The sequence below is a fragment of the Octopus sinensis genome, linkage group LG1 (assembly GCF_006345805.1).
Source record: "Octopus sinensis linkage group LG1, ASM634580v1, whole genome shotgun sequence".
NCBI lineage: Eukaryota > Metazoa > Mollusca > Cephalopoda > Octopoda > Octopodidae > Octopus > Octopus sinensis.
Window position 1 is genome coordinate 78,752,584 of NC_042997.1, and position 27,668 is coordinate 78,780,251.

Consider the following 27,668-nt stretch of genomic DNA (forward strand, 5'->3'; position numbering starts at 1 on the left):
GAGGATGCTTACAGCCTTTGCAATGAAATGAAAAGAGCGAAGGGTGGCTGTGCGCAGGATGGAAGAGGCAGCTGAAAGAGCTTCTTGCTGGTTATAGAACAAGAGAGATGAGTTAAGCTGGAAGCCAGGAGATGAGGAGCAGTCATTTGGCCACCTTTGCTGACCCACCAAAGGAAGGATGTTACGGTTCAGGGTCGAAACCCCCGATGAACGTTAGATGCCGTCTGATGACATCAGCTGCTCTTTTTTAGTATTATTAACATAACACACACACACACACATACATTTATATATATATATATAAAGTCTTTGTTCTTCTCTAACCGGAAAATCCTCCCTCTCATCATTTATTTATTATATATGAATCAGTTATATGACTAACCAATATTTTTTGCTTCAAACTTATCCAATCAAAACTTGATATATAAATATTTCCATAGTATAACGTTTAGAGCTTTACTAACTTTCTTTTGTTACATAACTGCACACACACAATCACACATACAAGAACTCACAGACTCACACACACACACACACACACACACACACACACACACACACAAAGGGAGCACAAGAGTGATATTTGTAACCATATTCAAGCAACATTTTTTCACACGAAATTGTGTATCACTAATGTTAGCATGCCATTCGGAGTCGTCACAGTCCAAATAACCTGCTATTAGCAAGTAGAGATTATACTGTGTTTATTATAGTACAAGTACAGTACCCTCAATACCCGGATATTGTATCAAAGTAACATTAGACAGAAAGATGTGATTTCAGAAAGAGTTAGCCGCTACATCTAATACTTGTAACTCTCACGTTAAAGCTTTCTTGTTGGTTCAAGTATACGTGTGTGTGTGTGTGTGTGTGTGTGTGTGTGTGTGTGTGTGTGTGTGTGTGTGTGTGTGTGTGTGTGTGTGTGTGTGTGTATAATGTGGGTATACACATTTGGTGTAAAATGGTATTACACAAATAAATAGATAGGTTATCTAGAAAATAACCTATCGCAGAAATATACGTTAACACAGAACGCACTCCATACTACTCGAACCACACGCAGTAGGTACGATATGCAGTATTCACTGTTCAACTACCGACTGTTAAACCAACACACATCGAACTAACACGGTAAACCAACACGGTTTGTTTAGGTGTGTTAGCACATCAAATGTATCATAAAAGACTTCCACCAGATTTTCGTTTCTTGTGGCCGTTGACTCAGTAAACCCTATTTTTAGTTGATTTATATGTCTCTTATGTTCTTAGTTATGATCTTTTACCAAAAATAGCACTTTTCCAATCTTTTTAGTAATCACTCCGTCTTCCCACATTTCTTTGCCGTTTTTATACATTTTAAAGAAAACTTCGTCATCAATTTTGAAAAATTTTGTATTATATCTATTGTCCGATATTTTTCTATATTTTTTTCACCCGGTAACAACTTGTTGAACACTGATCTAATCTTTCTAGCGAACATTAATTCTGCAGGTGACATTCTAGACGGGGTATTGGGATTTTTGTGTCACTCGATATACCCTCAAAAACTGTTGAAGTGCTAGATCATCCATTATTTCGTTGTTCATTTTCTTTAAAGCCCTCTTAAATATACTGACAAAACGCTCCGCTTGTTCATTTGACCTAGGATGATACGGCAGAGTGGTCACATATTTGATACAGAACATTTTACAGAATATTTCGAACTCATTTGTAGTAAACTGAGTTCCATTGTCAGACACAATGGTATCAGGAATACCATATCTGGTGAACAATTCATGTAAAAACTTACTGTAATCGAAGACGTTGGTTTTTCACACTTATGTAATTCAGACCACTTAGAAAAACTGTCAACCACAACAAGGTAGTGTGAATCGTTAAGTGGACCTGCGAAATCAACATGCAGTCTGGACCATGAAATATCTATTTTTGGCCATTGTTACCATTTTGTGGTAGGTGATTCTGTTGTTAGAGCACAGCCTCTGTATGCTCTCACTAATTCTTCAATCTTTCTGTCCATTCTTAGCCAATACAGATAGCTTCTCATCAACGACTTCATTCTTGACCAATGTGAAATTCTTTTAGTATTCATTTCTGTGGTGTGGGCAGCACTACCACTCTTCGTACGTACATTAGCACATTATCACTAATTGAGAACAAGTTCGAATTCGTGCTGCGTTTTGCAAAACATATATTTGATTTCTCTTTTTTCAACATTCGGAATTCCTTCCAATTTTTTTCTTAATAAATTTATCATTTTCCGCTTTTAGTTTGATTTCTTCTAATGTAACTGGTAATTCTCGTACAACATTACATAAAATACTTTTAATTTCTTTTTCTGCTCGCAACGCTGCGATCACGGTATCCTCAAACGGTTCAGTATTTTTTTATATCAATCTTGATAAACAATCAGCGTGTCCTAATTTCTTGGATAGTATAAACTCCATCTTGAAATCATAATTTAGTAATATAGTACCCCAGCGTTGCAAGTCCCATATATAGATAATAACTGACGATGGTCAGTCTGTAGTCGGAAACATCTACCAGGTAAGAATCTATGAAATTATTTTACGGCGAAAATAATCGCTAGAGCCTCTTTTTCAATTTGGCTGTAATTTTTCTCTGCTGGTAGCAAACACGAATCATGGGCCACGGTCTTCATGTTACCTTCCTTGTATTTATGTTGAATTACTGCTCCAATACTCTACTCACTGGCATTTGAAGCTAATACTCCAATGCAGGATCAAAATGTGTAAATGACCAATCTGACGTTAATATCTTTTTAATTTCGTGGAACACCTTCTGACAATTTTGACACCAATTCCATTTTACATCTTTTTTTTTTTAGTAAATTATTTAATGGAGCTCTTACCTGTGCGTATTTAGTCTATAAATCGGATAATAGTTTGCAAGCCCCCAAAAAATTTGTAAGATAGATATATTTATCAGAGGGGGTATATATTTTTAATCGCATTTGCCCTCGACGTATCTGGTCGACGACTATCTTTATCAAAAATTTGTTCAAAGTACTTAATTTTAGGCAAAAAAATTCTCACATTTCTCCTCACCCAGTTTGAAACCGTAATCTTTTATTTTTGAAAAACACATTTCACATGCTCGACATGTTGATCACGGCATTCATTTTTAATTAATATATCATCCAGGTAGGCCATCACGAAGTCACACTCTGCAAGCACCGTATCCTTCACTTGTTGGGATATAGCCGGAGCAACTTATATGCCAAACGGGAGCCGGTTAAATTTGTACAGACCTTTATAGGTATTAATTGTTAACAGCTTAGTACATTCGTCTTCTACTTGTATTTCTAAGACCTAATTTCGAGAACAATTTACCACCATTTAGCTTCGATAATATTTCCTCTGGGCTAGGTAATGGGTAGTTATACTGTCTTAAACATTCGTTTAGTCCTGTCGAGAAATCTGCACATACACGAATTTTATTGTTCTTTTTTACATACACTGTTAGAGACACCCAATCTGGTTAGTCGATGTTTTCAATCACTCCCGTTTATTCCAGTCTGTCTAATTCCTTATTCAACTGTTCCAGTGATGCAAACGATACATTACGTTTGGGTTTGAAAGCAGGTAATGAAGTTTATTTTACCTCGTGCAATCTTCGAGGTTTCCTGTAGTGTAGGTTTCCCGATTGTTCTCTATGTGTTTTCATTAATTAAAGTGAAGTCAGTGCCTGTATCTAATTGTAATTTTACATTTGTATTATTAATTTTTACATACACAAATTTCCTTTGAGTCTCGTTTGTATTTCCTATCACTGATAAACTGTTTACATAATTTTTTCTGATGAACCGTTTTCTAGGTTTTGTTTATAACCTTTTTTACCATGCTTGAAGCATTTTCGATTTTTATAAGGACAGTCGAATCTATAGTATAATTCTCCTCATCCAAAACACGGGTTAATTTTCTACTTTTCATTTCTTACTTTCGGTCGCACCGACTGCATATGAAAGCAGTTTCTCACTTCAATTTGTTCTGTATCATGCCTTAGATTTATTATTCTCTGGCATTTCTTAGATATTTCTTGTAATGTTAGATTCTGATTCTGTTCTAATTTTGTCAGAATTAGGATACGAATTTCCCCATCTTTCTTTGCCGTTAAACCTTGCACGAAAATTAAGCATTTAAGCATATTTGGTGTTACTTCATTAATTTTAAATCTCTTGCATTCTCTATTAATGATCCCAGCGTATGTAAAAAATCTTCGTTCTCTTTTTTGTAATATTCATGTATTGCCAGCGTATATTAGATAAAGAGCCTTTTTCTCTGAAGATCTTTGATAGAATATTCACCGTTTCTTCATAGCAGATTTCACCCCGTTTCTTAGGCAATATGTAATTTCAATATTTCTCATGTTCGGCCGGGGCTAACTTTCTCAACAAAAGTCAAACTTTTTTCTTGTCTTGCCAGTCGCAGCATTCTTCTCTAAAAATCTCCTCATACCTTCTAAAGTGAACAGAGAAAGTAGTACTCTTTATATGCGAATTCTCCGATCGAGTTGCGACCGTGTCAGGGGTGAAAGAACTAGATGTATTTTCTGTTTCTTTCTGTACCAGTTGCTGTTGCTTCTGAAATTCCAACAGCTGCTGTTGTCTTCTTCTTCTTCTTCTTCTTCAAATCTGGACTCACTTCATTAGCCACAAAGAATAATCTCTAATTCGAGCCTACTCTAAGCTACTAAGAATGCGTGTGGTAACTTGAAGATCCACCAACCACACTCGATAGACTGGCGGTTGCACGGGCGCGAAAGCTACGTTGTTATCCTCATTCCGTAAACGGTGGCTTTTAACGGGTGGAGAGCTGAGCCATCCTGGGGTACAGAGGATTCGCAATCTAGACTAGGGTCTGAAAGTTTTACCACATCATAGTGAGTTACACTATGGTTCCTCTGCTTTGTGGCAGAAGTAGGAAGAAAGAGTGAGAGAAAGTTGTGGTGAAAGAGTACAGCGGGGTTCACCACCACCACCCCCGCCGTAGCCTCGTGGAACTTAGGTGTTTTTGCTCAATAAACACTCACAATGTCCGGTCTGGGAATCGAAACCGCGTTCTTACGACCGCGAGTCCGCTGCCCTGACCACTGGGCCATTGTGCCTCCACTGCTGCTGTTGTTGCAGTTGTTGCTGCTGTTGTTGTTTCTGTAATTGAATTACCGAAGCTAGTGAACCTTCCATGTTCAAGCAAAAGTCGGTCCAGCATGAGCTTTGAATAATCTCGTCGCCAAAAATGTAATGACGTGGGTATACACGTCTGGTGTAAAATGATGTTGCACAAATGAATAGTTGGTTGTGGTTATCTAAAAATAGCTTATTGCAGAAATATGTTAACATAGAATGCACTTCGTACTACTCGAGTGAGACGCAGTAGGTACGATACGCTGTATTCACTGTTCAACTATCGACTGTTAAACCAACACACGTCGAGCTAACACAATAAACCAACACGGTAAAGCTAACACCCGTCAACTATTTCCTTTAAGCACTCACGTTTTTACACAGAGGGGACAGCACAAGGACAGACAGAACACCACAGTGGGGGCAAAAAACACAAAACGAATGAAAATGAGAAAGATGTTATATAATAATGAAAATGAAATGGCTGCATGAGCCCCACTCTCATGCAGTAGCATTTGAACGTTTTTACGCACAGTTTATAATCTTTTCTTTTTTCCTTTGTTTTTTCCATTATCATCGTTTATTTTAAGAAGCAATTTTACTTACCTTTTTTTGATATCTCATAAATGGTTCCAGTTCTCTTAATTCCACCACTGGCGTCAGTTCGTCAAACTCCACCACAACTCCCGGCGGATCAATGTCCCTTCCACACATTTCTTTTAACTTGTTATATCTATCTTTATCAATTACAATAGCCTTCACATTTTTCGAGTAAATATCCGTAGGCAACTTAATCCGTATAATAGATTTTAATTTCGTTATCTTTCTCTCAATTGTTGTGCTCTTAGCGTATGTAACGAAATTCCACCTGTGCTTTTTCAGCTTTCTTGCTTGTTTACCTTTTCCTTGCTCCACTCTCGGCACCTTCTCTCTGTCTTTATCTTCTTCCATTTTAGTTAGTGTCGCTGTTTCACCTTCATGCTGTTGTCTTTCTATACCGCCTAAATCTTCTTCCTCCACTAGTATAGTTAGTACCCTTGCTACTGTCTCCTCTTTCTCAAGCTCCTCTTCGAGCTCTTCCTCAAGCTCCTTCTCAACCTCCTTTTCGACATCCTTTTCGATCTCCTTTTCGAACTTTTTCTCAATCACCTTATCTACTTCTTTTTTCTTTTTCTGCCTCTCCGGCGGAGAGTTTACTCTTTCTTTTCTTTTTCGTTTTTTTAACTACTGTGAATGCTTCATCTATTATTGCCGCCTCTTTCACATCATCATGTACCACTTCGTCCACCTTCTCTTGCTCCTCAAACTGTTCCATTTGTTGTTCCTTCTTTTCTCTCTGGAGGCACCTCACCTTCATATGGCCTTTCTCGCCACATAGGTAGCATATGGGAGGCCTACCCTCCACTACCACTCTCAGCCTCAAATCTCCGGGTAAAATCACCTCCTCCGCAATCCCGTCCAGGTCACTCAAACCCAACTGCACGTCCACCTCCATGCCATAACCCCACCACCCCAACCTTCCGGCTCTCGTCACTTTAAGTATTTTGGAGTCTTCCTCCATGTTAAACATTATGGCTGCCACCAACCATGTTTCATCCATTTCTGGGGACACCCCTCCCACTCTCACCCCGGCAACACGCCTGCCATAGTACACCGCCAAAAGCACCGACTCCTCCGTCGTCATGGCCACAGTGGGATGCTTCGTCACTTCGTCTTCAGTCACGAATCGCACTTCCACTGCGCCATACCCCTCCTCCTGTGATAAAAGTGGTGAACTTCTTAACTTCTTTCAAGCACTCTTCAATATCCTCGATAGCTGCAACTTCGATTCTTCTCGATGACACATTCAGTGTTTCAAATATTACAGTTCTTTTCGTTACACCGTTCGTTAAATCTTCCGGTGGCGCCAACTTCAACGTATTGCCTTCTTTTTTCAACAATTTCTCACCTTCTTTCAGCTTCCTCGGTTCCACCTTCACCTCGCGAACCTCCAAAGTCTCAGAGTCCACTCCTCTGCCAGTTGCTCTCACACAACTGTGACCTTTTGCTGGTACTTGTTCCATCTCTCCTATGAATGGGCGGAAAACAAGCACAATCTAACAATATCGTATGCAAACAACAGTCACAGTAATTTCAACAATCAACAATCGTAGGTACACCCACGAGGGGAGACCTTCAACAAATAATCAACAATGTGACTCACGTCTAACAGGGATCAAAAATGATTAAACCAACCAGAAAAAAACACACCATCAACTACTCTCCTGGCAGCTCATTCAGTTATTTATTGTAATCGGCTAATTTACCTTCAGTTACGTGGGGGTGTTCAATATTCTCCAATAACAGTGTGTGTGTGTGTGGTATTTATTTACATTTTTTGAATGCAGTTGGTATATGTTCTGTGGGATATGGTTTAATTAAGCAAACGTTTGTTCATAACTCTGGAGTTTTCATTTGCAAATGTTGCTGAAATAATACTGATGCTTTGTAATAAATTTAATGTATTTATCATTGAATACTATCTGGGCAATGATCTGCTTATAAAGTGGTGATGAAACAATTCAAATCATCTATAGATTTTTATGGTAACTACATATATACTGATATAGATTTAAGTCCGGAATCTGCCGAATCGAGCAGTCCTTACTGGTGAGGCTACGGAAATAGCCAAAACTGGCTGATCAGTATAAGGAATCCTCAACCGGTGTTTTCGAGCGATTACAATACCTGTTGATTTATATGCATTCAATTATACGCTTTAACTACAATATTAGAGCTTTGTAGCTCTTATTTCTAAGCACATTGCGCACGGTTGTCTATATTAATTTTTTGTAGGCACATTAGCGATTCGCTAAATTATCTATAGATTTTTATGGTGAATACATATATACTGATAGAGAATTAAGTCCGAAATCTGCCGAATCGAGTGGTCCTTACTGATGAGGCTATGGAAATAGCCGAAACTGACCGATCACGATCGGTGTTTTCGGGCGATTACAGTCCCTATCAGCATATATGTATACAATTATGTGTTTTAACTACAGCATTAGAGTTGAACAAATGTATAGGCTGAATAAATGTATATGTATGGATATATACGTGCGTGTTTGCAAGGACCCGGGGACAGGGGTTGAGGTGGTGCACTTGCACCCTCTAAAGATTTTGCGGATGCAAAATCAGAATTTGCACCCCATATACATACCTTCGCCAGGTTTAGAAAATAGTGTCTAAAAATTGATCTGTAAAAAGTTTCAAAACAAGAATAAAGGACAAAAATAAATTACAAAAAAAAAATGCCCGAAATGTTTACTGACGAGGATGGTCTTAAAATTCACAAGGAAATTCCCTAAGAAAGATATATTACTGAACTAAAGCGGTGTCAACATAAAAATTAAAAGTATATCTATAATAATAAATGGCAACTTTGTGTGTTTGGGAATTTGTTACTTTAGCTCCTCCGAGACTATCCAACAGACCTCGATGAAACTTAACACGTGTGGGGGGGGAGGCTTATGTCCATGCGGTCACTTACGCACTTGGAATCTTTTTTTTTTTAAATCGATTTTTAATCAGCATCGATTTTTCAAAAATCGTAAAATTTCGGCATTTTTCGTACTAGCCATTGTGACATCAATTTGACAGCTTCTAACGCTGGAGATGTACTACGGTATCAGCTGTTCACTACCAGTGAACTAAGGTAACATCCCTTATTTTTCGAGCACCATCCGCTGTATTCGAGCGTGCCAAGCAGTGCTGTTTTCTGCAAGTGCTCCACCCTTATTGCAGCCCCTATTTGTTCCATGTACTTCTCAAGATTTTTACTCACTGTTCCCAAGGCTCCGACAATTATTGGTACTACTACCACCTTTTACAGCGACCACAACTGCTTAACCACCCAAGCTAACCTATTATTGTTATTATTATTATTATTTTTATTATTATTATTATTATTATTATTATTATTATTATTATTATTATTATATGTTTGCCTTTTGCTTTGTATTTGTACAAGTTGACTCCAAGTCTCACCCAGAGACCTCAAGAGATAACAAGTTAGAAGTTCAAGGTGGTATTATTACCAAGATGCCATATATTTGGTTTTGCACAAAGTATTGTTCTAGAGAATGTTTAAGAAAACATTAAAAAAATGTATAAGGTTGTTTTAAAATATGGGATTACATAGAACAGTATTTTACGTAGGATATAGGTAGTTCCCAAGAGCACTATCTCTTGAATTTCTGCCATTTTGGGATTTTCTGGTATCTGAGCTAGGTCGGAATCAGCCCCGTTAGCTGTCATTCCTAGGGCAGCTATGATAACAGGTGTTATTTTAGTCTTGAGGTTCCAGATTTTGCCGATTTCTATTTCAAGATCTTTATACTTGATTACTTTTTGGTAGGTCTTGACAGATACATTTGTGTCGACTGAGACAGTTATATCGATGAGGAGGCACGATTTTTATCTGAAGTCCTTCAATATAATGTCTGGCCTATTCGCATCTATCTTTTGTAAGTTTGAATGGTGAAGTTCCAGAAGAGTGAGATGTGATCATTTTCAAGCACTGGAGGTGGTTTGTATTCCCACCAGTTTTTATCGTGGGGCAGGTCCAAGTTTTTGCAAATTACCCAGTGAATATACTGTGCTGCTCTATCATGCCTTTTGAGATATTCTGTAGGCGCAAGAAGACTGCACATGGAGACAACATGATCGATGGTTTCATTTTGTTGTTTACATACATGACATGTTGGACTACTGCTGTTCTTTAATATGTTGGCATGGTAGTTCCTTGTAGGTAGGCATTGATTTTGGGCTGCTATGATAAACCCTTCTGTTTCTGATTTTAAGCCAGAAGACACTAACCATTGATGGATAAGGGCTTTGTCAACATCGACATTATTAGCTCTCTTTGGGTATTTACCATTGAGAGGTTTTTCTTGCCATTTATCAGTAAGAATATCTAAGGCAGCAGTTTTAGCACGGGTTTTCATACGCTTAGCTTTTTCTGTGTTTGTTTTCAGTACGTCTAATTTGGGGATTTGTTATATTTGGAATCCACCGAGATATTCCTTTGCCTGTTTTGTTACTGAGTATGATGCTTTCTTGTTTTCATGTTTTAAGACTAGTTTAAACATCCAGTCATCAGAGTTTTTCAGGTAGGTGTTTAGGCCGATTGTGGCAATCATTATTAATTCCAGTTGTAAAAGTCCATGGCCACCCTCTTTTTTTGGCAGGTAAAGTCGTTCTATATCTGCCTTAGGGAGGTGCATTCTATGCATTGTCAACAATTTTCATATTTTTTCTCTTAAGATTACATATTTCAGTAATTGACCATATTATTATTGTTGTAGTTATTTTTCCTTCTTTCTTAAAATTTTCTTCCGTTTCTCGCCGAGTGTTTTCCGTACGCCTAGGGCAGAGAAGCTCATTGTATACATTCCCAGATTACACACGCAAATTCACAGGTAAAATATGTATTTAAAAAATTAATGAATAAATAAATTCATGAATGGATGTTGGTTTCACAGCGATAATACTCTTCTCAGTACATGAGCCGTTCCAGTCAACACGATTTTTTGCACTTCCTGTAGGGATGGTAAGCCTGGTATCATTTTCAAATAGGTTTCAGTACCTTTTTTATCATTCCTAGAGATCCCACAATCACTGGTACTGTAGTCGCCCTGAGATGCCGCATTTTTTCAATTTCCATTAGCAAGTCCTTATATTTACCTAGCTTGTCAAATTCGCAAGGAATACTCATGTCAATTAACAAACACATCCTTTTTGTCTGATCCTTTATGATAATATCCTGTTTATTAGCTTTTATAGTTCTGTCGGTATGTACGGAGAAGTCCCACAGAATCGACACATTTTCTCCCTCCGTCACAGCTTCAGGATGGTGTTTATACCATTTGTCAGCGGTTTTGATTTTATAATGCCGACATATTTCCCAGTGTAAATACTGGCCGACTCTGTCATGTCTTGCTTTATATTCTACAGGTGCTAAGACTCTACACCCTGAGATTAGGTGGTCTATTGTTTCAATCTCACCGTTACAGAATCGGCATTTTGGGTCAGCTCTAATTTTTATCCCATTGGCTTGGTAGTTCCGGGTTAATAAGCATTGGTCTTGAGCAACTATATGAAACCTTATTATTATTATTATTATCATTATTATTATTATATTATTATTATTATTATTATTATTATTATTATATTGCCTTTGCACACCTTCTAACGCCGGAGATATACTACAATGTCAGCTGTTCACTACCAGTGAATACAGGAGTATTCGAGCGGCTCCAAGCAGTGCTGCTTTCTGCAAGTGCTCCACCCTTATTGCAGCTTCTATTTGTTCCATGAGTGAGAGTTGTTTAAGGATATTGAATGAAACACCAGTGAGGTGAATTATTTAAACCCCAAAGAACACCTCTCAACACATGGCTATGATGCTCCCCAATACTTCTGCTTATGATCAGAGATGCACACATCGTCAACCATCAAGAAACATGCTCAACTGGTTAAGATCAAACAACTGACTAGCAAATCTGTGCTATTGAGCAGAATATTTGCTGTAGCACATCTTTTATATTAAGACAAAACATTGTACATGATAACACTTCCAGTCAGTTAAGAACAGAAGTCATGAGAGCAGATGTCTGGTACTGCATCAGGGCATTTATTATTATTATCATTATTATTATTATTATTATTATTATTATTCTGTTTCCATTTCTTGCCGAGTCTCTCACTGACAACTAGAGCAGAGAAACGCACTGTATACATTTGTAGGCCATTAAAATAAACACACCAATTTGTTCATTTACAAAGTCATATGATAGAAAAAAAGGGGAAGAAAGACAGAGAGAAAATTTTTTAAATAAAAAGTAAACAAAGAAAATAAAGGGGAAAAGGAAAAGAAAATTCACAGCGACAATGCCTCTTCTCAGTACGTGTGACATACCAGTTAAGACAATCTGTTGAACTTCCTGCATGGATGGTAAGCCAGGGATCATTCTTAAATAGATTTCAGTTCCTTTTTTTGATCATTCCAAGTGCTCCTATTATCATTGGCATTGTAGCTGTCTTGAAACGCCACGTCTTTTCGATTTCGATTACCAATTTTTTATATTTTCTGTGCTGATCAAATTCTTTTACCGAGATATTATGGTCACAGGGTATGCTCATGTCAATCAATAAACAGACTTTATTATTTTGGTCTTTTACAATAATCTCTGGTTTGTTTGCTTTGATTGTCCGGCATGTACATAATGGAAAGTCCGAAAGAATCATTACATTGTGAGAGTAGTGCTTGTACCATTTGTCAGCAGTTTTGATTTTATATTGCCGACACAATTTAGATATTGGCCAACTCTGCCATGTCTTGATTTGTACTCTGCAAGTGCTAAAACCTTACACCCAGAGATTAGGTGGTCCAGTTTCAATCCCATCTTTGCAGTGTCGGCACTTTGGATCTACACCATTTTTCATTACATTAGCTTGATATTGTGTCTGTATATCTTTATATATTTTTTTTTTCTTTGGCAGGCAAACTTGTTCGAGGTCTTTTAAATCGTAAAAGACAACGCCGACTTCATCGTCGACAGCTCATATATAAAAAATTCATGAATTCTGATGATTTCCGATCAAAAATGGACAACGAAAAACCAGATTCAAATGATACTAATTCGGAAAGTTTTAGTATGCGGAGGAGTGCTTCGTACAGCGAGGCACTCAATGATATCAGTTTTAATGTTAGTGAACAATCTTCCAGTGTCTTTCCTAATCCGAATGTTTCTTACGAACTGAAAATATCGTCGGAGATGCGCGCATCCGCTGCCACACTAAGACAATCGACAGATGAGTTGCTTCCCACAGACGAGACTAGAGATTCATGGGACAACAAAGTCCAGTATTTACTAGCTGCAATCGGTTTAGCTGTCGGTCTTGGTAATGTCTGGAGGTTTCCTTATCTAGCTCAAAAGAATGGTGGAGGTAAGATTTCCTAATTTCTCAAGCAATTAAAAATCACATTCCGTAATTTAAATGTATCAGTATACACAGTAATCTCTTTTAGCGACTAAATATTTGTACTATCAATTTCTATGTATAACGACAAAGACAATAATACTGCTGCTTATATCATTCCAAGTAAATTTTTGCAGTGTCAGTTCTGATAAAAGAATATTTACAATCAACCCTTCTATGAGAAATAGCCAAGATTAGACACAGACCTACTTAAAAATCAGAAAATCAACAAGAATACAATAGGATCATTTCTTGTTTGTTTACATCCCGTTAAACCTAGTTTAAGTAATTATTTCAAGAGTAACTTGTTACGTAACATTGATTTTCTACCCCATGTTTTATTTTATTAATTTATATACACTTTTGAAGAACGCTGTGAAATACTATTGATTTACTTCATTGCAGGTGCTTTTCTACTTCCTTATGTTATAATGTTGTTTGTAGAAGGTCTTCCGATATTCTTTTTGGAAGTCGCTCTCGGCCAACGCATGCGAAGAGGCCCAGTCGGTACATGGGATCAGATTTCTCCTTATTTAACAGGTATTGGTTATTCGTGTATAATGGTATCCTATATAGTTTGTATTTACTACAATACAATCATATCCTGGTGCCTTTATTACTTTGCACTCAGCTTCCGCTCGGAACTTTTATGGGCAAAATGTCCAAATGAAACTGCAGCTTCAAAAGAATGTAATGTAAGTTTTTTAGTCTTATTTTCATTTTCTTTTTCTTTATTTGGAAATATTACATTAGATAGATATCATAATATAAGAAATCATCTTTTAAATTAATCTAAATGGTGACGACATTTCGTCTAAACTTTAAAAAATCCAATTTCTGTATCTTCTATTATTGTTAGAACTCATACGTCGTAGGTTCGTAGGTTATGAATAAGTAAATGTGCGGACTCATACATATTTAGTTTTGCTATAAAATTTAGTTCATGAGTATCTTTTCGGCAGTTGATAAAAGCAGCTGAGCTATAATAATCACCGGTAGTTTAAAAGGGAGGGGTGAGCCAATTGGCTCAATCCTTATTTCAAGCTGCCAATTTCGTTTCTGAGATCCAATACATAGAAGTATAAGCCCATGTCTTTATATATTCTCTGTTAATAAAGGTACAATACAACAAAAGTTTTTTATGATCTTGTCTTTTAACCTGTTGAAACAGTAAATTACACCGAGGAAACACTTAGCTTAATTTAAGGTGTGGACTCACAGATAATTTTAAATATCGTTTCCGATAAATAGGAAAAGCTTAGAATTTACGAAAGTGGATGGAAAAAATAAAAAGTTTTTGTTGGAAACTTTCCTCTTGGGGAATTTCTTCGCTCTGCCTATGTTCCTTTTGTCGCTACGCCGTGCGCCATGTCACCCTCTCAGAGACCGCCTCCGTAATTTCGATAACACCATTCAGCAATGTGTCAGGCTGGTCTGCGATATTAGTTTTGACAGCGCCGGCTGGCAACAGGCCAAACTGCCTATTAGATTCAGTGGTCTTGGTCCTCATACTACAGTGGCCTATCTACCGATCTATCTTTACTCGGTCTCTTCTAGCCGCACCCTCATTGGTGAGATACTCCACGGGATGGCCGGACCAGATGTCGTCCAGGGAGTGGAGTCAGTCCAAGATGATTGGGCTACTGATAGCGTTACCATGCCCCAGAATACTGATGTCCAACGCAACTAGAACAAAATCGGATGCAAGTCCACCTTCGACCGGCTACAGACATCACTAGACCAGCATCATCCCGCTTGCCACCGCTCCGCCTCGCCTTCCACCGTTCCGCCTCACCGCCAAATAGCGGCACATGGCTCAGTTCGTCTCCCTCTTCATCTAACGGCATCCTTCCTTTTATGTGAGCCGCACAAATGTAGCTGCAGAGCGGTAGTAGAGAAATTCTCCATTATCCAACAGCCTTAACGCAAAATAATTCCCTCGACACGTCTCTGAATGACGTAATCAAAAGGGGCCATGATGCAGCTGTCTTCCCTTGAGCCAGCAGGTTTGGACCACGAGGAAAGTAAGCACCCCGACAGAATAACCCTGTTCCTATTTGAGGGAGGCAGATCTCGAGTCTGGCATACGACAGGGAGCTACACGTTCCCCGATTCCAACTTCGCAGTATCAGCTGCAAACCCGGGTGTCGCTGCCCAGTGCGTTGAGGAGAGAAGATTGAAGCCTGGCTAGCTGCTATCAGTTTGTGCCGGTCGTCATTAAGACGTCAGGTGTAGGACTCTATACTAACGGTTTCCTCTGCAAAATAACTGCGGCCCGTTGGGAAAATGAGCCCCGCGAGCTGGAGTGGCTACTGCAGCGAGTGTCGCTGGCTATTCTTCTTGGCAACGCCATCGAGATCATTACCACGGAGCGCAGCTCAGCATACCATTTGTTTCTGGGGTATGTGGTTTGTCGCTTCTCCACCACCATCTTCTGCTATTTACCTCCGCCTCCTTTTTTCATCCTTTTCCTTTTTTATGTCACTTTTTCTCGTTTTTTTTTTGTATTTAAATGTTATAAATAAATCTTAGTTCAATGGTTACGCGTAATATGAAAACACCTGTAACTGATATACGCGTAGCTCAATGGAATTTTCTTTGTCCGATACAACTTTAATCAGTTCTTCCTCTTTAACGAATCATCTAATTTTCTCTTATGGAGACTTATTTTCTAAAAGATGAAATTTATCTAAAAGTCTGCAGTCACAATTGATAATCAATAGATAATAGACAATTGATAATGCATAGAGGTAGGTTTAAGGTGGTAAGGTACGTTTTTTTTTTCTTTTTCACTCTTCATCTGCACTGCAGTGTGATAATACTGCCCACTCCGTTCTATGTATGTTCACCACTCTGAGTAGCGGTATCATCCATCATATCATTAACGAGTTTTTTTACTTGTTTACCGTGCCGGGTTTCAGCATCCCATTCTAACTAGGTCAGTATGTACCAACAATATCTCAATTCCGTAATCGCCACTTCAAATTGGAATTATACTAATTAATATTGTAAAATAACAACGACCACTTTATTAGAATGCAGACCTTTGTAGTTAAGAGGTTCTTCGCAACTTCGTAGTTCAGAGTTTGATCTCGGGTTAACCTATATTTCATTCGTGGAATTAGCTAGACGAAAACTGAACAGAATCTTATTGTATGAATACGGGTGTTATTGTTGTTGTTGTTGCTGCTGATGTTGTTATGCAGTGTACTTTTATATTCCAAATCTTAGCGGTCCGTGAAATAAGTAGCAAACTGAAATAACTACTGGATGGGTTTGATATTAAATCAGTGCCTCAGTATGGCCATAGATCAATGACTGAAATCTTAACGGAATATATTTCCAAAAAGTGACGTTCAATTAAAATGTCTATCACTTATCATTCCTAATATAACGTATTTTAGGGCGGTGGTTTACTTTATATTTCACCCTTCTAAAGTGTTTGCGATAATTAGCAACAAAGTACTGGATCTATATAATTGACTATACCACTCTCACAAAATTTGATCGTGTACTTATGTTAAAGATCATATAATATTTTGTTCTGTAATAATTAGAATCCATGCTTGAAAAAACAAAACCTAGTAGCATACATCATCACAGAGATAAGTCTTTTCTCTAGAAGATGTAGAAATAGAGGAGAAGGCATTCTGTTACCAGAAAATGTGAGGAAAGAGAAGGCGATGGTACGTGACCAACATGCCACGTGACCAATGGAAAACTCGCGGACAACAAATCAAGAAATCAATGGACAATTATAGAAAACACATTGTTATATTCTTTGTCATTTCCTTACGCTTTCATGTTGCATGATAGTTGCACTTTAATTTAAGAAAGAATATTGATAAACAAAATAAGTTGAAAGAGATGATCAATAATATCATGAATTTAGAATTTATTTAGTATTACTAGTAAGCTTGTTTAAGTGTCAATATATATATATATATATATATATATATATATATATATATAGGTAAGCAGAGTTAGCTGTAGGAATAACCGTCTAAGGGATAATAGTATCCGTTCTTACTATCGGTATCATTTACCTATGCTATCCCTAGGCATAGGTAAAGCAAGCACACTATGCTTAATAAACAGGAATCAAATTTAAATAAGCAGAAAATGGAGAAAACTTTTGATCAACAAACGATGTTGGTAAAGTTTTTTGATGATCAAAAGTTTTCTCCATTTTCTATTTATTTAAATATATATATATATATATATATATACACATACATAGCTATATCTGTGTGTGTGTGTGTGTGTGTGTGTGTGTGTGCGTGCGTGTGTATGTGTGTGTGCGCGCGCGCGTGTACGTATACACACACACACACATCTTACTGATCTTTCTTTGCAGCTAGCAGGACCGAGTGCGTACTTTTGGTACAGATCAACTTTAGATGTCTCTTCATCCATTGAAGAATCTGGGTCACTACAGTTACACTTAGAATTGTGTCTGTTCTTCGCTTGGTTAATAGTATTTTTGTGCATGATTAAAGGCATACAGTCTTCAGGAAAGGTGAGTTACAAGTCAACGTATTTTTCTCTAAGATATTTGATAGCCAGAAAACTACAACTACTACTATTACTACTACTACTACTACTACTACTACTACTACTACTAATAATAATAATAATAATAATAAATAGTTTCAAATTTTGCCACAAAGGAAGCAATTTTGGGGGTAGAAGATGAGTTGATTACATCGACCCCAGTGTTCAGCTGGTACTTATTTTATCAATCCCGAAAGGATGAAAGGCAAAGTTGACCTCGGCGAAATTTGAACAGAGAACGTAACGACAGGCAAAATACCGCTAAGCATTTTGTGCAGCGCGCAAACGATCCTGCTTGCACGTTGCCTTAATAATTATAATAACAATAACAATGAAAATAATAATAATAATAATAATAATAATAATAGAAATTAGGGAAATAAATAATTAATTAATTAATGATTAGAATTCCCAATCGCAGGGAAGTCCACTTAGGGTGGATTACTCTGCCATACTTCTAGTTGCTTTCTTTCTGTTTAGAAAAGTATACTCAGAGTCGATCCATTCATTCTCACCAGTGTTGCCACTTTCTTCCACCTTTAGATAAACACACTTGAAGGCAGAACCTCTCTCTCTCTCTCTCTCTCTCTCCCTCTCTCTCTCTCTCTCTCTCTCTCTCTCTCTAACTTCATCCTCCTCTTCAAATGATATTTGAAGAAACTGATGAGAGCTTGGCCAGAGAGGGAAGTACATGTCTTCAAATCTTTCAGATGAGTCCACCACACAGCTTCTTTTGCCACAGTCACTAAGCAGAGAAAGATATGCATGCCTTCTCTCCTAAAGGAAGGTGGTTTGTCGATCTTCACTTTACACTTTACAGCCTGAATTCGTCTTACACGAGACAGCAGCTGTTCCACACAAGCCCACAACTCTCTAATGCAGGAACACTGAATTATTGCGTCCAGGACGGTTTTGACCCTCCCCATGCATCTCGGGTAGGTTCGGCTGTTAGCACTCCCATACCCGAAGAGCTTGTTTCGAACAGACAATGCTCCCCCATACATACACACACACCTGTAGACTTTTGGAAATTGTCCTTGATCTTCGACCCGAAAGTCCTCCAGAAAAGACTGTTCACGTCGATGCTAAGAGTCAATTCTAAGCCATCGTCACCCATACCCGCAACTGTTGGGTTATTTTCCCGCTAACGGTTTTGTCCAGCTTGTACAATGCAGTAAGCCCCTAGTGACATTCTAGATGCCAAACGCCCACGCTTGGTCTACGTTTGATCCATGACTGCAGCTCCGTCAATGAGATGAGATGCGGAAAAAAGTGTCACACGAAGGACACCCTTCATCTTTGTTTTCGTCGCCGTCGTTCACACCATCGCAGTGATTTAGATATTTCTGCAGGTGCATCAGCCTCAATGCGTGACGCTGCATCATCAAAGATGGCATCCCAAGACCACTGCAGTGTGGATGTTAACAGCAGGTGGATTTTCTGACCAGCAAAACTTGTCCCTTCCATGAGAATCGAAAAAGCAAGCGCTCCAATCTGGTCAAAGTTCTCTTGGGACGCTTTCGTTACTTCCGCCCGGCCTTTCAGAGACAGCTTCCTTTCTGCTCATTTCTGGGTGAGCTTAGCCACCCTGGCGATGACCTCTTCCCAGTCCCTATTTACCTGGAGATCTGGTCCAGAAATCGTCGTCAACCCACTTGGACTTGCCTCTACAATATCACCACCACAAAAAAATGCAGTACACACTACCCCGCCAGCCCAAAGGTGCAACAAATGATGTAATAGAAAGTTGCTTGAAACTATTAGATGTCGAAAAATAATAGTGGTGATGACGTTGGTGACAAACGTTACTTTACCTCAGTTTATAAGAGACAGGAGTTTCCGAAGAAACTCTGACTGTAACAGCGAAAATGAAGCTGGACCTTTAAGGGAAGGACTTTCGCTCGGCAGTGATTTAGTAAAAAAGCAAACTGGACCAGCGAAGAAAACAGGATAGTGATGCAGTGCTACTTAGAACCTTAAAGAAGGGGCTATAGTAAACGATTGTTAACACTCTGGGTAGAGAAGGGTATGTTTAAAGTGACTGAGCAGAGATTAGTAGATCAAGCTTATGCTATTAGGAGAAGAAAGTGGAACACAGAATTGGAGGTAGAAGAGATCACAAAAGAACTGGAAAATATAGACCAGGCAATAGGAAAGACAAACAACAATATACGAGATACAGCTCAAACCAAAGAAGAAGCTAAAGGAAAAAAATAATAATAGTACTACCAATAAGGTAGGGACAACTGGCACCAGAGACACAAATGATTTAAGTGAGGAAGATCAGAAGACTTTAGATGAGTTGCAGGAAGTAATGAGAAAAGAAGTAAGAAAAAGATTGCCGGCATTAAAAGGCACCAACAGAAGGAAGCTGCTAGAAATGACTAGGAAAGTAGATTCTGTTATCAGTAGGATAGATACTAAAAATATAGGAGACACTAACTTATTGATCTATACAGGAGAGGCAGTAGTCACTAGAAGATTAGATATCTCACAGGGAGAGATTAAAAAATAGCAAATGTGGAAAAGGAGAGTACAAAATAAAGTGAAGACTTTAAGACAAGATCTAAGTAGAATAGAAACCTAGAAACTGAAAAAATTAGGAAACACAAGATGCAAATCTTCCCTCGAGAAAAGATACTTAGTCAAGGAGAAAGGATTTGGGACAGTCATAGAAGAGTTGAAACAACATATCATAGTAGTAGCAGGCAAGCTCTCCAAATATCAGAAACGAATAGATCAATATCAAGAGGATAGATTTCGCATGGACGAACTAAACAGCTTAGACAGAAAGACAAGTAAGATGCTAACTAGATATGGGTCACTCCACCCAAAAAGTGACAAATACAGACTGTATGACGCAAGAAAAAAGAGAGGGAAGAGGACTTATTGGATGCCAACACAGCATTAGAGCAGAAGAAAACAACATAGCATGGTATGTAAAAAATGCCACAGAACCGCTATTATTAGAAGTAAGAAGGTCAGGCTTGTGTAGGATGAAAGATTGCAAAGATAAAGTACTATACAAGCAATTGAAAACGGATGAAACTGAAAATAGGTGGGTAAAGAAAAGAATGCATGGTCAATTTCATAGAGATGTTGAAGATAAGACAGACAGAGAAAAAAGGTGGCTGTGGATGACTAAAAGTGATTTAAAACCGGAAACGGAGGCTCTAATCTGTGCTGCCCAAGAGCAAGCACTAAGAACAAACTACATAAAATACAGAATAGACAACACGGCAGAAAGTGATAAGTGCAGAATCTGTGAACAAAACGATGAAACCATAATGGCATATTACAAGCCAATGTACGCCACAAGCCCAGAAGGAATATAAGAGACGCCACGACAATATAGCAAGGATTGTCCATAGGACACTTTGCAACAAGTATGGACTTGACAGAGCAAAATGTAGGTACGACCACAAACCTGAAGGCATCGTCGAAAATAGAAGTGCAAATATCCTATGGGATTTTATGATTCAGTGCGACCATGAGATAGAGAATAGGAAGTATAGTCTTAATTGAGAAAAAAAAAACTATGCTGGATCATAGATATAGCATGCCCAGCTGACAACAAGGTATGCGATAAGGAAGAAAGAAAAGTTGAGATATATGACAGGTTAGCTTGGGAAGTTAAGCACTTGTGGTCGATGAAAAAGATAGCAGTAGTACCAATAATTGTCAGAGCCCTGGGAACAGTGAGCAAAAATCTCCAGAAGTGCGTGGACCAAATAGGGGCTATAATAAGGGTAGAGCACTTGCAGAAAACAGCACTGCTTGGAACCGCTCGAATACTCCGAAAGGTGCTCGAAAAATAAGGTGTTACCTTAGTTCACTGGTAATAAATAGCTGACACTGTGGTACAGTGTGTGTGTGTGTGTGTGTGTGTGTGTGTGTGTATGTGTGTGTGTGTGCGTGTGTGTAAGTACGTAAATATGTATGTACTCGTGTATTTTCCATTAGAGTTGGTGTATTAATCAAAGACCACATGTATTATACACACACACATACACACACACATACATATATATATATATATATATATATATATATATAGGGAGATTCACGAAAAGAACAAAATACGAAGACAGGTGGTGTAGAAAACAAACAGATGTATTAGGAATTGAAAAAGTCTTTTACGTTTCGAGCCTATGCTCACACACACACACACACACACACACACACACACATATGCATACATACACGCACACATGCATACATACATACATACATACATACATAAATACATACATACATACATACATACATTACACGATGACTACCTACTCGAGCATGATCGTTGCTCACGAGGTGTCAGTGCTGCCCGTGCAACGGTTTTAAGTCGAGTGCGGCTTGCACACCACCACGACAATAATATCAAGAAGACCAAGGACAAGCCAAATGCAAGATATCTGGCTCAGTAGGGCAGTGGGTTTTATATACGAGTTAACCTTTTCCTAAGGGGTATGCCTTGTAGAAAACTAGGAATCCAACATTCTCAGTGGGTCTACTATGCCCGCGGAAGCCAATCCGAGAATTTCTACACCCATAATAAATACATACACATCTGTATATATAAAAGGCAGGATGTGTGTGTGTGTGTGTGTGTGTGTGTGTGTGTGTGTGTGTGTACGTGAATGTAATTTATGCACGTCCACAAATTAGCACGTATGTCGCTCCAATTTTAGGACATTCGTCACGACCCTAGCTGTATTTTCGTCAAATCATTTTTACCGAGGCACCCGCGGGTAGCGGTAAAAATCTATTTTCAACCTTAACTTTTACCAATTTTGAAGTTTGCTATCATGTGTTAAGTCTCTACTTGCCATGGCGAAGTGAAAATGTGTATGTGTGAGGGAGAGAGAGAGAAGTTGTGTTGATGTATGTGCGTGTGTGCGAGGAAGAGAAGTTGTGTGTTGATGTATGTGTGTGTATGCGTGAGGGAGAGAGAGATAGAGAGAGAGAGAAAGTAAGTGACAGCGTTCACCAAAAATAAAAATATAAAATGTTTTTTTTTTCTTAAACACGAGATATAGTATTCAAATTTAGGATGTTTTTGAAAGACGCTATATTTTATAATCAGATTATATATACTTTCTCACACAATTGAAATATATTTATTTTAAATCATTTATTTATTTTAAATCGTTCATCTTTCTCCCCCACCTCGGCATACACATTACTTTGGGCGCGAAAGAGTTTTGCTTTTATTTTACGCCGAGAAAAAAAGTGTTTTGTTGAGACTTCATTTATTTAACAGCATAGAAACAAAGAGGTAGGTAACAATTTGTCAGTGAATTACACAATATAAATGGGTAAAATTTCCGAGGCTCCACCACACTCCACCCCGTTTCTCGGACCACAAAAAGGGTTTTGTAGCATATTAGGAGGCCAGAGTAGTTGATTCTACGCAAAAATCCGATTTTTTTTTCTTAATGAAAATCGTGCGAGTGTTATCTAAAAATTTGCCTGGTGTTTTTCATGGTAAATTTGAGATTAAAAACAAATGTTTTCCATATTCTTAATCTCCGTATTTTCCCACGTACATTGAGAAATAGATGGGGAAAAGATCAATGGGTATGGGGTGGGGTGAAATTTCCGAGGCTTCCACCACACCACAACTCGTTTTTCGAACCACAAAAAGGGTTTTGTAGATTATTAGGAGGCCAGGGTAGTTGATTCCACGCAGAAAAATCTGATCTTTTTTTCTTAGTGAAAATCGTGCAAGTGTTAATCTAAAAATTTAATCTAAAACCTTTTTTCCATTCATTTCTGTTTATGAAATTCTCTGTATGTAATTTTGCTTTCTCGGTGGTCAAGGCAAATGATGACTGGCAAAGCAACAGTGACCTAATGCTGACATTGGATACAATGACCTGATCTACAATAATGCGCTGATTAAAATCGAGGATGCTCAGCTCAAAATGGGTAGGGCAGCGTTAAACACATTCGGTTTGCCATCCTCATTGCGACAGGATGTTGACACACTCCGACCAAAGTTACTTCTGGAGTTGTCGTATGACGCTGGTGGCCTTGCGGACTACCTGAGAGTAAATGAACCGAAATTGCTCCCTGATGTGTACGAAACTCTCGTCAGTGCCGTTGAAAAACAGGCGGGTGGCATTTTTTCCACGATGCTGCTAGAGGTACCGGCAAATCCTTTGTAACACAATTAATACTTGCTAAGATTCGTCGCGAGAAACAAATTGCGCTAGCTGTTGCTTCCTCGGGAATCGCTGCTACGTTATTGCTGGGAGGTAGGACGGCGCACTCGGCATTCAGGCTGCCTTTACATTTGGTGAGGGCCGAGGTTTCAACTTGCAACATTGGCAAAATTTCAAAGGAAGCTGAAGTTCTTAGACAGTGCCGTCTCATTGTATGGGACGAATGCACAATGACCAGTAAGGGTGCCCTTGAGGTACTAGACCGGTCACTGAAAGGTATCAGGGATTCTACAGCTTCTATGGGTGGTGTAACTCTATTGCATTCAGGAGATTTCCGGCAAACCCTTCCTGTCATCCCTAAAGGGAACCGGGCTGATGAAGTGCGTGCATGCCTAAAGTCATCCACGTTGTAGCTCCAGGTTAAGACCTTAAGCCTAAGCACAAATATGCGTGCGCACCTGCTTGGTGATAGCACGTCTGTAGTATTTGCTGAAGACATTTTAGCCCTTGCAGAAGACAAGGTCCCTAGGAATGATAGGGGCGACATATACATTTCTGAACTGTGCAACACTGTGGACAATCCTTTCGATCTTTTGGAAATAGTGTTCCCCAATCTGGAAAGTAATTATGTAGACATCAATTGGCTCAGTGAAAGAACCATCCTGCCCCAAAAAACGTAGCTGTCAGTGCTATCAACGACCAGCTCATAAGCCGAATTCTGGGTGAGGAGCGCATCAACAAATAGATTGACCGGACCTCTGACCCCCAAGACATTGTCAATTACCCCTTCAAGTTTCTCAACTCATTGGAGCCAGCAGGGCGTCCACCTCACATTCTTAGGCTAAGGGTTGGATGTCTAATTATGCTAATTAGAAACTTGCTTCCGCCTAAACAGTGATACGGGACCCGCTTAGTAATCAATTCTCTGACACCCCACTTGATTGAGGCCACCATTGTTACAGGGTGCGGGAGGGGTGAAAATGTTTTTATTTCAAGGATGCAGACATGCCGTTTAACTTCCGCAGATAGCAGTTCCTGGTGAGACCATGCTTCGCCATGTCCATCAACAAATACTAAGGCCAAGCATTATTGGTGGCAGGCATCCATTTGGGGTTTTCCATTCAATCAGGATAAAAAAATTGATAAACCGATTCCTTATAGGATTTCCTACTAAAATTGGTTACACCCCATTTTCAACCATAACTTTTACCAATTTTGACATATTTTGCTCAAACTTGATGCCAGCATTACTTAGGACTCATGGGATCTTTGAATGCTTTAAGTTCTCTAAAACAAAAATCGATGAGTAGAAACAATTGATAAACCGATTCCTTATGGGATTTCCCAATCAAATTGCCTGTAACCCATTTTCAGCCAAACGTTTACCGATTTCAACGGATTTCGTTCAAATTTGAAGTCGGTGTCACTTATTTTGGTTTGAAATAAAGCGCTTGATCACTTAATAATCCTAACTAATCCCGGGCAACGCCGGGCTATACTGCTAGCATATATATATATATAAATACACACACACACACACACACACACACACACACACACACACACACACATATATATATATAATATATATATATAATATATATATATATATAGCAATAATAAATCTCTGAGCGAGGTATAGATATATATATATATATACATATATATATATATATATATATATATATATATATATATATATATATATATATATATATATATATATATATATATATCCACACACAGTGATAATACTTAGAGAGAGGGAAGAGTGAGAAAGAAGGAGTGACTGAAACAGGGAGAGCATCGGCCGGTGTAGAAGATTAGAAAAGAGGAATGCTCACTATGAGAATGAAAATTACATACTCGAGCGCGCACATTCACATACACACGCACACACATACACACGTACACACACACATACACATACACGCACACCTACGCACATACATTCTTGTTTGTCTACGTGTACGTGTGTGTTTTTATTATTTCTTCTCTTTTCCTTTCACTCTCTCTCTCTCTCTCTCTCTCTCTCTCTCTTCCTCTCTCTCTCCCTCTTCATCCTTGTGTTTCAGACGACTTGTGCTGATCCCTTTCAGGTACATTAAGTTTATAATGACACAAATTAGTGTTACTATAAACAGTTTAGTTAATTAGGTGATACACGCATTGCAGTTCAAAGCTGACTGATCAACTTCGCTTTCCATTCTTTCAGTATCGATAAAATAAAGTACTAGTTATGAACGGGATTAGACTAGGATCTTATGAAATTTCTTCCGACCACTTGATATAATTCAATTTTTCTCTAGATTATTTTCAAAGGTACTTTTGATTTAGTTTTGTTCTAGAAATTAATAAAATTACGAGCATTTAAGTTATGTCATTTTAGCCAATTGAAAGCCTGGTGAAAATTTCTACTGTAAGTGTTAGATTAATATAGGTCATCCTATTCACTTCATTTATTTTTGCATTAAAGTACTGAACTTTCTGACACACTACGTATGAATCGTTCTAATAAAATCGTTACCAGCTTTGTGGTTTGCTCGGTAGGCAGTTTCAAGTAATTGTCTTCAATAAAGTAAAAAAATCTAATCACTCGATGTGATAATAATGTACAGTTGGTATTCAAGCTCGGTACACCATAGTTGAACTAATGTTCTTTACTCGGCAATTACTGGAAGGAGTGTATGAAACGATCACTTCTTTCTATTCGTATTCATATGTGTACGTGTGTTTGTATTGTGTATGCCGTATTCTAAATCAAATATTATATAAATAGATAAGAAAGTAATACCTCTGCTGGGTAATAACAGTCTTCTTTGTATGATTTCATTTTAACAGTTTTATAAAGGTTTTACTTCTACTTTTACCACTCTGTTGTTCAGATGATGATTTCCTTCTAGGACAAATATGACTAATTGTGTACATTAAATAGTCCAGTACTTTTTAAAATTCTGCTTCTGCAATGTGAGAAAATAAAACTGTCTTTCTGTGTGTCATTAACGTTATATTGCAAAATGTCTAGTCAGACTTGTTACCATCTAAGCCAGCCCTACTGATTTGACAGAAAAAATCGCACGAATTTACCATACTTTTTAATTTTTTACTTTACTACATTTAGTATTTGACGGACCTAAAATAACCTTTAAACACTTATGGTTTTTACTGTTCTAAGTTGAGGGACAGGAGTTTTTAATTTTTGTCAATGATTATTGTCGTACGTGGGAAATGAAAAGACGTTCACCTGCCTTCCTCTCTCTCGTCTGCGCTCGTCCAGTAGTAGTCACTCCGGCGATCCTGCCCTACCCTCTCACCCAGTAATAAGCAGCTGCTGTCTCCAACCCGTGAGCGAACTCCCTGATGTCTGTTTGCAATGCCTCGGCCGGCCAAAAGAAGATTACCCTTTCTTTTCCTTCCCGAACTTCCCTTCTCACGCTTCCTCTTCCAGTCAGTCTCTTGATCATTGACATCATGGCCCTCTTCTTCCGGCCCATCCCCACATTCCCCCCGCCCCAATCTCAAAGATCACCTCCTCACTTCATATCGAAATCTACTACCCACCCGGGTGGGGGCTTCGCACGTTGTGATCTTAAAGTGGGAACCTCATTCTTTTCCTTTACTCTACAATCATCATCAGACGAAGCGACAATTCTGCGAACATCCAAGATATGACGCGGCATTCCAGCCACAGAGATGTTGTTTTTGGAATTGACAGACGTCACTATTTCTCTGTTCCACTGAATTCTGCAGCATGCCTTTGGTGGTTTGACCCAGACTTCATC

At 38.5% G+C, this 27,668-nt stretch overlaps 1 protein-coding gene across 4 annotated transcripts in view; it reads left to right on the top strand.

The window, feature by feature from the left end:
* Window positions 1–27,668, top strand: part of LOC115216222 (sodium-dependent neutral amino acid transporter B(0)AT3-like) — a 94,718-nt gene that overhangs the window by 42,004 nt on the left and 25,046 nt on the right. For all 4 annotated transcript variants that reach the window (XM_036502122.1, XM_029785423.2, XM_036502127.1 and 1 more), the window contains 3 exons: window positions 12,689–13,135; window positions 13,574–13,863; window positions 17,526–17,687. In XM_036502122.1, the coding sequence (XP_036358015.1) occupies window positions 12,689–13,135; window positions 13,574–13,863; window positions 17,526–17,687 (899 nt within the window). The remainder of the gene's footprint in view (window positions 1–12,688; window positions 13,136–13,573; window positions 13,864–17,525; window positions 17,688–27,668) is intronic.